This window comes from Toxotes jaculatrix, chromosome 4, assembly GCF_017976425.1.
Source record: "Toxotes jaculatrix isolate fToxJac2 chromosome 4, fToxJac2.pri, whole genome shotgun sequence".
NCBI classification, from domain to species: domain Eukaryota; kingdom Metazoa; phylum Chordata; class Actinopteri; family Toxotidae; genus Toxotes; species Toxotes jaculatrix.
The window spans coordinates 17,274,410-17,286,594 of NC_054397.1; the positions used below are offsets into that span (position 1 = coordinate 17,274,410).

At 42.1% G+C, this 12,185-nt stretch overlaps 1 protein-coding gene across 6 annotated transcripts in view; it reads left to right on the plus strand.

Moving 5' to 3' along the window:
* The first annotated feature begins 1,821 nt into the window (after positions 1-1,821).
* The window catches only part of LOC121180672 (CD209 antigen-like protein E), a 45,474-nt gene continuing 35,110 nt past the window's right edge, over positions 1,822-12,185 (plus strand). The window contains exons 1-9 of one of the 6 annotated variants that reach the window (XM_041036275.1): positions 1,825-2,100; positions 2,473-2,520; positions 2,671-2,760; positions 3,288-3,350; positions 4,273-4,341; positions 4,654-4,713; positions 5,185-5,309; positions 5,480-5,620; positions 5,744-5,882. In XM_041036275.1, the coding sequence (XP_040892209.1) occupies positions 1,971-2,100; positions 2,473-2,520; positions 2,671-2,760; positions 3,288-3,350; positions 4,273-4,341; positions 4,654-4,713; positions 5,185-5,309; positions 5,480-5,611 (717 nt within the window). In that variant the 5' untranslated portion in view covers positions 1,825-1,970 and the 3' untranslated portion in view covers positions 5,612-5,620; positions 5,744-5,882. Of the gene's footprint in view, positions 2,101-2,472; positions 2,521-2,670; positions 2,761-3,287; positions 3,351-4,272; positions 4,342-4,653; positions 4,714-5,184; positions 5,310-5,479; positions 5,621-5,743; positions 6,185-12,185 lie in introns of those variants that run through there. The other 5 variants (XM_041036272.1, XM_041036271.1, XM_041036273.1 and 2 more) reach the window with 5 other exon arrangements.

The window sequence follows — 12,185 nt, forward strand, 5'->3', positions numbered from 1 at the left end:
TTATCAGGAAAGCGGTACAGGAACATTAGAACAAGCACAAACAGACTCAGGGACAGTTTCTTCCCCAAAGCTGTGAAAGCAATCACCCCCCCCCGCCCCTCCACCACAGTGAAACACCAACATCCCATTCACTCATGCATGCACCCTCACCCTCCAGCCACATACACTCACCTTCTCACACACCTACACACACACACACACACACACATACACATACACACACACACACACACACACACAAACACACACACACACACACACACACACACACACACACACACACACACACACACCCCTGCTGACAACCAAACAGATCACCAGTTCTCAGCAGTAAGACAATCAAACCACCATTGTATTCATTTGGGAAACAAGCACACGCAGACACAAGAGTAACTGGCTATCCAAATAAATGCTCCGTGTGCACCACCTCAGCACTGAGATATAAGAAATTACAACACAACACAACACAAAGAACTGGGAGGATGTGTTCACTGTAAGGCAGAGAAGGTACAGATAGATAGATATACTTCTTCCTTTACCATAAAAAATGTGTGCTTCAATCAATTAAAAAGTACATACCATCTATTTTATTGCAAGTGATGATTGTTTTGGATATGGTATACATTTAGAATAAGGAGTACAATGTAATATAATTTTAACTCTAGAAAGCCATGTATTAGAATTCATGGGAATGGATGCCTCGTGTTTATCTATATCGTTCAACCTTGGTGTTGTGAAGGGCCGCCGGGTGGGGGTCAGCTTTTAGGGCATTTCTCACATGTTTACTTCTGCTATTTAGAGCAGTCAAAATGCACAGCTGCAGTTTAAACTGAGGTCAATTTTCGGCAGAGATGTTCACATTCCCTTCACTTCTCTGGCACTCACACAGTCAAGGTTAGAAACCAGGCATCACAATTTGATGAAGAGGAAGCTCTCAAAATGTACAGAAACCGATATTAGATAAATAGTAAGCTCAGGCTAAAACCACACCATGTGTCCCCACCCACATTCATCAATGTGTACTCTGCTGTGAAATGGTGATGCACAATTACGTTACACAAACTGACACTGTAGTGTAGTTGTGTATTCAAAGAATGAAGATTTTTAAGAAAAGGAAAATTACTGGCAGATATACAGTAGACGGAATAAGACAAGGCCATGAACCGTCTTTTCCACCATGATAGGAAAACCAATACTCGAGCAGCTACCCTCAAAGTTGGGGTGAGAAGTTGGTTCTCATCCACCCAAAAAACAAAAAAAGAAGAGAAAATATAAACAACAATTATAATTTCTCTCGTGTGGCTACATATTTGGCATGGTTACATCTTAATTTTCAGTTTCTGATTCATCACTCACTTGTGTTACTCTTGTGTAAAATAAATTCTATTTCATGAAGGCCATTATGATGATAGTTTTGCTAAAATAGCCACACGATAAGAGCAAGAATATGGTAATCAAAAACTTAGATAAACCAAGACACTCTGAAATATTTTTTAACTTTTTTTTTTTTTAGCTCGTACAAACTCATATAAAGATGTGTAAATGCTTAAAATCTCCACCAAAGAGGATAATGGTTTAAAGCTATACAAAGAATATGACAGTCCACAAACATCAACATGATAAGAAGGATTCTGATGTTGCTGAAAGAGGTATGTAATAATTTGCTGACACTATGCAAAATGGCTAACTCTACAGTAATTTTGTAAGTGGCAGTTTCCTTTGCTGAAGTGAGACAAGCCTATCTGGTTTTGATCTTGCAGTGTATGTCGAGACACATATAAATATGTGGCGTATAATTATGTTGCTGCGTGGGAAAGAAAACTTATTGAAAAATGAGGAAGAACGAGTGAGTGTTGCTGTGTTAGCAGAATGAAACATAAAAGAAGAATCAGATCTCAGACCAGATAAGATCACAGGCACCATTTAAAGACAACACTTTAACCAACACATTACTCTACAGGGGCTGAAATATGGAGCTATCTCACCATGAAGACAAATCTGCCAAATCTATGGTATATGAAAACCATGGTGCTACAGTCAGTAATGCTGCATTACAGAGCCACTCTTTTGAAGACACTGAACTGCCTGCTGTCGGACCTGGTGAGGCTGATATCCCGCTCATCCTGATGTTCATTTTTAAACCTAATCTAATAGCAACATGGACAACAATGTTAATATTAATCTCATCTTGTGCAAAGAACTGTAAATTTTAGTGAACTTTAGAAATAAATCCTAAATATTTCTTTCTGTTTATGTACATAATGATTTATAATACGCTTGCCTGACCACTGTGTGGTTTGCCTATGTCCTCAGCAGCTTTTTAACTTGTGACTCAAACCACTAAGTATGAGTGTGTCTTTTAAAAAAAACCTTGCTTATGTGTCACTTGTCATCATGTACAAGTATGTCTCATTTGAGACCAGACTCTTGTGAAATTTTGAATATTTTAATGACAATTGTTGTATTTTAAAGAAGAAGAACAAGAAGAAGAGGAAAACAAAAAAAGTCACCCAACCCCAGGTATGCCACTTGAGTTTATTTGCTATTGTAAGTGTATCAGATTTTTAGAGATGTGAAGTAGTGTGATTATGGCAGGAACATTAGTAAAGCAGTCTGTGCTGATGTCAGTGTGTGTGTGTGTGTGTGTGTGTGTGTGGGTTTGACACACAGGAATAAAACTGTACAAAGTGGTTGCTGTGAGCTTTGTGCTCTTGTGTATCCTGCAAGTTACTCTCAACATTTTCCAGCGCCATATTCTCTGTGAGTCATCTTAACATCCTTGTTGCTGATTAAACATCTCACTTCTGAAACATTTTCGCAGTTTGAACACTTGAACACAGTGTGACAATCAGTGGCCCTGGGCACTTTCGAGAAGCGTCTATGTCTAAATATACTTTAAACGCTGTGTAAAAGAGTCAGGAACTACAACCTGATATTCATGTTAAAATTAATTTCTACATAATACTTGGCTCAGTAAAGAAAATAAATAAAACAATATAGTTCTGAATACGCTATGCTCAAGATTCATGTGGTGCACCTCTTACTCATTCTTTGTGCTAAACAAAACCTTATGGATTTATAGATTATGGATTATGACAATGGATAAAATGTATTTAAGTTATTCAGTAGTTAAGAATCCCTTTAAGCATTTCTTTGCTAATATAGAAAATTTGTCTGTCTCATCTTAAAAAAAAAAAAAAAAAAAAGATATGAAAATGGAAAGTCTGGTTTAAAGTAATATTTTAGCTGTGGGTGTAATCAGATTGTGTTGGTAACCTCTCAAACAGATTTTGAGACCAGCCACCAAAACCTGACTGAAGAAAATGTCGAGTTGAAGAGGACCATCTCTGGTAAGTACCATGAAACTACTCCAGTAATCTGGGCTGCAATATGAAGAGTACTGTTGGTCAAATTCTGTAAATAAAGGTGAATAATGTCATTCGTTATTTATATATAAATAATATATATAGGATCATTGGAAAATCTCATAAAATGAAGTTAAACTACCCAGCTGTACATAGAGCAGTTGAAAATAAGCTTCAGCTTGCTAACTGTGATATTGAAATGCTGCTCACACATTAATGTAATAATAATAATAATAATAATAATAATAATCCAACATCAGTTATGTAATAATAAGATTGGTTACAGTGGTCTCACAGTAGGTTCTTGCTGAGACGATAAAAACTACTTTGGCGTAACGTTCAGACTGTTCCCTCAAAGAACAAGAGCAGCTATATTAAAAGCACAGGACATCGTAACAGAAAATAAAATGAAACTATGCAACAGTCATGCGTTGAAGAGGACTATCTCTGGTAAGTATGATAAAACTGATCTGATCTGGAATCTGAAGATCTGTCAATTTCTCCAACTTCTAACAGCTACCTTCAGCATCATGATGCCCCATATGACAAATCAAAAGTCTCAACCTGGTTTTATGAACATGACAATGAGTTCAGTGTGTAGTTCAGTGGCCTCCCCAGTCACTAGATCTGAATCCAAACAACACTTTTGGGATGTGATGTAACAGGAGATTGGCAGCATGAATGCACTATAATGCACAATAAGTAAATTAATAACATCTTCTGATGTTAAGATAAAATGTAATATGGTCACAATTAGTTTCCTACTAAAATTACTTGCTGTTGTAAATTAGTTGTATATAAATGTAATTTCTGGGAGACTGAGTTGTATATTGAAAGCTAAAACAAAGTATTAGATCAAGTAGAGGAAACCTGATGGATGCAAGAAACTACAGAAACTCTGTTTCAGATACTGAAGCTAGATGTAAAAACCAGGCTGAAGAGAGAGATAAGATGGAGAGGAAGCTGAATACACTTGGTAAGTATGATGATGAAACTACATCAGTAATAAAACCTTGGATTCAAGAGAGTGTAAAACACAAGTGTTGCATTACTTTCTAGTTAAATATTCTGACTAATAGTTTCTCTCCAAGTCAATAACATGAAGTAACACAGAAGAAAGCTAATGTGTTGTGATGATGAAAAAAGGCAGTAGTTTGACTTCACAAAACAAACTAAAAATTAACAAATGCAACAGGGAAATTAAGTATTACAGTGAACTGTTTGTTTGATTGTGGACATAACTAATTGTTTTGGAAAATAATAGTAACCTCTCCACTCAAAATGACAGTTTCACAGTATAATTCCCTGACTGAAGAGACAGACAAGGTGAAGAGGTTATTGAAAAACAGTGAGTAGACAGTCAAATCTTGTCACTGCCAAAAATACTGATGGTGATGATTTGTTTGATGACAAAATGTGTAACTGCATTTATGCTCTGATTGTCATAGACAAGACAGAGCACTGTGTGGTGAGGTGGAGCAGATTGAGTTTCCCTCCACACCTTGATGCACTTCAGTGGAAACAATAGTCAACAAACAGAATCTGATGTATAATTGATTCACTGTATATGTCTCAAAAGAGCACACTTTAACACAGGTTTAAAGCCTGATTTGTAACTGATTTGCAATTTTGATGAATATTTATTTTTGCTTTTTCCTGCTCTATTTCAGTCATGCTTGGTTGTCCTTATTGTTGTTCTGTTTGCACTTTTTTCCAAATAACAAATTGCCCTCTCACCCTGATGGAAAATCATTTGTTACTTCTTGTTGCTGTTGTTGAGATATTAAGGTTCTTACTGTTTTTCTCTACACACAACAAGGATGGGTGTATTTCCGCGACAGTTTGTATTACATTTCTTCTACCGAGAAAACCTGGCAAGAAAGTAGAAATTACTGCCTTCAAGAAGGAACAGACCTGATGATTATCAACAGCAAAGAAGAACAGGTGTGTGGCTCTGTGTACATATATGACTCTATGTCTAAGACAGATGTAGTACCAACATAGTGTTGGATAAAGGGTGCAAATTGTGAACAAAGGTAACTGAGGTGGAGGATACATTGAAATCAGTTTAAGTTCTGTTCTGATATTTGACTATTTCGTTCTTTATAAACCAGAATTTCACAAGACAATTCAAGAAGTTTATGTGGTTTGGACTGACGGACGCAGAGAGCGAAGGCACATGGAAATGGGTGGATGGGACTCCGCTAGCAAGAAAGTACACACATAAGTTTCTTGCATCACAGTGAATAACTAACGTAAAATATAACTCTCTCTCTGTAAATTAAAAAAGGAAATTGATGCTGGGTTTAGCTTGGTTACATCCAGTGTTCTTTTTTACTAAAAGCTTATATGTTTTTTTTCTTGTTTTTTAATTTCAGCTTCAGCTTCTGGGGTTCTGGGGAGCCTAATGGTAACACAGGTGAAAACTGTGGGGAAATAAAAAATCGTGATTCTGACAACAATTGGAATGATGAAGGATGCTCCATTTCACACTTCTGGATCTGTGAAAAGAACTTTTCTTGACTCAGCTTTAGACAAGACAGAAAACAAGACAACAAAGATGTATCTCTCATTTTCAGCTGAACAGAGGAAGAGATGTAGTTACTTTCCTGTTGTTTTGATGTTTCACTGTGGTCATCCAGTAGATTTTCACAAAAACAGCCTCAAAATGCAAATATGGACATGAACATAATTGTCATCACTGCATTGAAGGGAAAGTGGCCAACTATTGTCACTGCTTTTTCGTTTTTTTGCAAAAAAAATTCCATATATATTATACATGTTTGATTGCCTCTAAATAAACGCCTGGTGTTCTGCTGTTTCCTCATTATTTGTCATTATACAGTGACTGAATTTCAATCTATGAATATCTCTCTTATAATTCACTGGACAAGAACTGTTGATATTTGAAATCAACATCAAAACAAATACGACCAATCCAAATAATCCCACTGATAGTAGGAAACTTCTGTTTCTAGGTATCTCTGGCTATGAAACCTTTTGCATGTGTGCATGATTTAGAGCAAACAACAAAAACAGCAAACTGTTGCCAGCTTTGCAGCTAACATGCAGAGAGGACAAGGCTTCCTGAAGTTTCCCATAGTCAGCACATCAGCTCCAAACAGAAATACTCACAGTTCTCTTGCTACTATAGCTAATATCAAATTAGAAGGTAAACTAAACGTCTGTCTATGTAATTTAACATTACTACACATACAAATATGACACAGGTACCTGCTTGCAAATATTAGCAGAGGGGAAAAAACAATACTGACCTATTGGTTCTGTGAAACATTGCAAAACTAAAGATACCCACCTGTCAAGTAAAAACAGAGCAACCTCTGCATCTGTCTTCATACCTTTGCACTCAGATGGAAAGCCTCACCGATAGTAACATGGCTCTTAGCCATAATGTGCGGTCATTGGTGAACAAACTGGACGAGATACGACTCTGCATCAACAACAGTAAGAGACTTTTGGACTGCAATGTCATGATTTTCACAGAAATATGGCTAAAGAGCGGCATACCCGACAATGCTATTTAGCTAGCCAGACGCCACACACTCCGGGCAGATAGAACGGCAGATGACTCCGGTAAGACCAGAGACGGAGGACTGTGCATTTATGTAAACAATGCTTGGTGTACAAACTCTGTCATCACTGGGAGACACTGCTCAGCTAACCTGGAGTTTCTCATGGTTAAGTGTAGACCCTTTTATCTGCCACGGGAGTTTACTTCCACCATTATCACTGCAGCCTATATTCCCCCAGATGCTAATGCCAAGCTTGCTATGAAGGAACTTCATGCAGCCATTAGCAAACAACAGACTGCTCACCTGGAGGCTGCATTTATTGTGGCGGGTGATTTCAATCACTCCAACTTAAAGACTGTGCTCCCAAAATTTCACCAGCATGTTTCCTGCCCCACCAGAGGAGACAAAACTTTAGACCATGTTTATACAAACATTGCTGGAGCTTACACCACTACCCCCCTCCCCCACCTGGGACAGTCTGATCACCTTTCTTTGTTCCTCATCCCCAAATATTCACCCCTCATCAACCGTGTGAAGCCGGCAGTGAAGACCATCAAAGTGTGGCCAGCGGGGGCAGACTCTGTGCTTCAGAACAGGTTTCTACACACAGACTGGAATATGTTTGCTTCTCAGGCCACTTGTGGCTCCCACATGATATATATACCTCCTCTGTACTGGACTATATCAACACCACCATCGACAGCGTCACAACACAGAAACAGATCACCACGTACCCTGATCAGAAGCCATGGATGAACAAGGAGGTGCGCCTCCTGCTGTAGGCCCGGGACACCGCCTTTAGATCAGGTGATGCACAAGCCTACAGTGAATCCAGGGCTAACCTGAAGAGGGCCATCAAAAAGGCCAAGCACTGCTACAAGCTAAAGGTGGAGGAACATTTTTCCAACTCTGACCCCCGACGCATGCGGCAGGGCATCCAGCAGCGTCACACCGGCAGCTACAGATGTCTCCTTCCTCAATGAGCTAAATGACTTTTATGCTCGTTTTGACAGGGACAACAAGGAGACGGCCGCCAAGACAACGCCCTCAGCAGACCATCAGGCCCTCATGTTCACCTCCACAGACTACACTGCACTGAGTAGGATGCCTACAGGAGTGGAGACAGAGCCCTGTACAGGCAGGCCAGAAACACACTGACAAAGGAGATCAGAGTGGCCAAGAGGCGCTACTTTGAAAAGCTGAGGGACAATTTCTCAGCTAACAATCCAGCAACAGTGTGGAGAGGCCTGCAGGAGATCACCAACTACAGGACTCGCCCTTCCCCAACTGCTGAAGCTAACAAAGCCCTGGCTGACAAACTCAACACCTTCTACTGCAGATTTGAGAAGGACCACTTCACACCTGTCCCTCACCTCTCTGCAGCTCCCCTTCCTACCCTCCCTCGCTCCCCCACCACCCACCAACACTGATCCTGGCACTGCAGCACCCACCTCACCCCTTCCCCCCTCCAGCCCCCCTGACTCACAGTCACTCCGGATCAGCGAGGGAGAAGTGACCCAGTTGCTCCAGAGGCAAAAGACCAGGAAAGCTCTGGGCCCAGACAGAGTGTCCCCCTCCTGTCTGTGGGCCTGTGCAGATCAACTGGCTCCCATCTTCACTCAGCTCTTCAACAGATCCCTGGAGCTGGGTGAAGTCCCCTCTTGCTTCAAGCGTTCCACCATCATCCTAGTCCCCAAGAAATCCTCCATCTCAGGACTGAATGACTACAGACCCGTTGCACTGACATCTGTAGTTATGAAGACCGGTCAGAACAACCTTGAGCTGAACACCCTCAAGACGGTGGAGATGATAGTGGACTTTAGGAGACACCCCCCTGCTCTGCCCCCCCTCACAGTCCTCAACAGCCCTGTCTCCATTGTGGAGAGCTTCAGATTCTTGGGCACGATCATCTCACTGGATTTGAAGTGGGAGCAGAACATCAGCTCCATCCTCAAGAAGGCCCAGCAGAGGATGTACTTCCTGCGGCTCCAGAGGAAATACGGACTCCCCCATGAGCTGCTGCTGTAGTTCTACACAGCAGTCGAGTCCGTCCTATGCACCTCTATCACTGTGTGGTTCGGAGCTGCCACTAAGCAGGACCAGACTGCAGCGCACTGTGAGGACTGCTGAGCGTATCATTGGTGTCCCCCTGCCCTCTATCCAGTACTCGAAAGAGGGCAGGGAACATCATGAAGGGCTCCTCTCACCCCGCACACAGACTGTTTGAACTGCTCCCATCAGGGAGGCGCCTCAGAGCCCTCCAGACCAGAACACCGGAACAGCTTCTTCCCCACAGCAGTCACTATACTGAACAGTACAGTTAACAGCTAACTTACATATTGCATATTCTATTTTATTTTGTCTTATTTTATTCTTATATTTATTCTATTTCTCTTCCAACCCCTTTATTGCAATCCACTCACTACTGGACTGGTACCCATTTCATGTTTCATCTATATTACATATTTGTATATTTGAAAATATTGTATATAGATTTGTGTGGGGTTTTTTCATTTTGTTTTCTACCACTAGAGAGACAACAACTGCCGGCAAAAAATTCCTTGTATGTGTTTGTGTACTTGGCGAATAAAGCTGATTCTGATTCTGATCAACGCACGCAAGGCTGCTGGCCAAGACGGCATTCCTGGACGTGTTCTCAGAGCATGCGCGGAGCAGCTCGCAGGGGTCTTCACAGATATTTTCAACCTGTCCCTCACCCAAGCGGCTGTGCCAACGTGCTTCAAATCCACCTCCATCGTGCCAGTGCCAAAACACTCCTCCCCAACAAGCCTGAACGACTATCGCCCTGTAGCACTCACACCTATAGTTATGAAGTGCTTTGAGCGACTGGTCCTGGCTCACCTCAAAAACTGCCTCCCACCCACACTGGACCCACACCAATTTGCCTATCGCAGCAATAGGAGTACAGAAGATGCAGTATGCACAACGCTGCACTCTGTGCTCACACACCTGGACAACAACAACACCACCTACACCCGAAAGCTGTTTGTTGACTTCAGCTCGGCATTCAACACCATCATCCCCTCCAAGTTGACCACTAAACTTGGAGAACTGGGTGTCGACACCTCCCTCTGTAACTGGATTAGACAGACCCCAGCATGTCAGGTCACATCTGCTCCACCACCACCACACTCAGCACCGGCGTACCACAGGGCTGTGTGCTGAGCCCATTCCTCTACTCTCTCTTCACCCATGACTGCAGGCCTGTAAATGGATCCAATACCATTATCAAGTTTGCAGATGACACCACGGTGATTGGTCTCATCAGCAACAATGATGAGACTGCTTACAGCACAGGTGTCAAACCTGTTCCACAAAGGGCCATGTGGCTGCAGGTTTTTGTTCCGACCAATCAAGAGAACATAGTTTGACCAATAAAGACAGATCAGTTGATTAAATGAGTCAAGTCTGGTGTGCTGCTGCTTGGTTGGAACAAAAACCTGCAGCCACATGGCCCTTTGTGGAACAGGTTTGACACCTCTGGCCTACAGGGAGGAGGTACAGCACCTGGCCGTGTGGTGCGGTGACAATAACTTGCTCCTGAACTTGCTCCAGCTTTAAGTTCCTGGGGACCCACATCTTAGAGGACCTGTCCTGGTCCACCAACACCTCCAGCCTGGTCAAGAAGGCTCACCAGCGCCTCTTCTTCCTGAGGACACTGAAAAAGAATCACCTCCTCAGCCGTTTTGGTGAAGTTCTACCAGTCTGTGATTGAGAGCATCCTGACCAGCTGTATCACAGTCTGGTATGGGAACTGTTCAGTCGCTGACCGAAAGGCGCTGCAGCGGGTGGTGAAGACCGCCCAACGCATAACAGGGACTCCACTTCCAACCATTGAGGACATCCAGAGGAAACGCTGCCTGCGACGAGCTCGCACCATTCTCAAGGATTCCTCTCACCCTGCACATAGACTGTTTAACCTCCTGCCCTCCGGGAGGCACTTCAGGAGCCTCCGCACAAGAACCAGCAGACTCAGGAACAGCTTTTTCCCCACAGCTGTATCCTTACTGAACTCGGTCCCCCCGTAACCCCCACCTCCACCACCAACCCTGCCCTCACCACCCCCACATCACCACCACAAACCCCCTTCCCCCGCACCACCCATACTCCTCACATCTCCTCATCTCCACACTTTCCTACTATCTGCATCACCAATCATTGTAAATTATGTTCATAGCTTTCTTCTTTATATAGTGTACTTACATTTACCAGTACAATTCATCTCTACCTGTATACTTGTACATACATTTAAAGGCATAATGTATCTGTATAGTTTTGTACACAATAACTATTTAGCTGTACATTTTGTCCATAGAATTTTTGTAGAATACACATCTATATATCTGTTGATTGTATATATATATTTATCTCAACTGTAGATACTTTATATCCTGCACTTACTCAGGGTTTTTCCTGGCTCAAATTGAGGCAGAGGTGGTACCATCCTGACCATGCGCCATGACGTGCATGTATTCTGTAAATTCAATTTTTTTTACAGGTAACATACTTTAAGTTAAGAGTTCCAATAAGAATATGACTATTATCATGTTAAAGCATTCATTTATTAAAACTATATACATACACAAATCAGGTGCCAAGTTTAAATTGAAAGTACACTTTATCCACACATCTCGCAACCAGACAGAGAACATTTCAGCCTCCTCTTTTTCATTCTGTAGAACCTCCTCATGCACTCCTTGCAGTCCAAGGCCTCCTGGTCTGGTCCATCAATGGCCACCTTACAACAGACATCCAAGTGCCTCTCCTTCAGTCTGTTGCGCAGAGGTGTCTTCACCTTAAACAAAACAATTCATCATGCATTAAGTATTTTTGTATTTATTCTGATACAAACACGAAGCGTGATAAAATCATAAACGTTACTCTGACACGGAGGAAACTTTTTTTTAAATAAACACGACATGCTTAGATGCAAAAAAACAAGCGATATTTACCTGTTTGTACCATCCGCCAGGGAAAATCAGGACGCCAATAGCACCAACTAACGGAACAAAACTGGAAAAAACACGAGTCGATCTGTTTCTTCTTCGGTAGTTGCTTCAGGTCTTTCCGGTGCACTGCTGTTGATATAGCGCCTCAATAGTGGCGCAACGCTGCAACTGCAGTTAAAATACGTAACAGCTGGAGCTTTACGCTGTGTTGAGCGATATCAATCGCTCTGGCTGGGGGCGGCACAAAATTAGCTGGAGGCGGCCGCCACGCAATTTTGAACGCAGGAAAAACCCTGCTTACTGCTTTGCACTTCTGG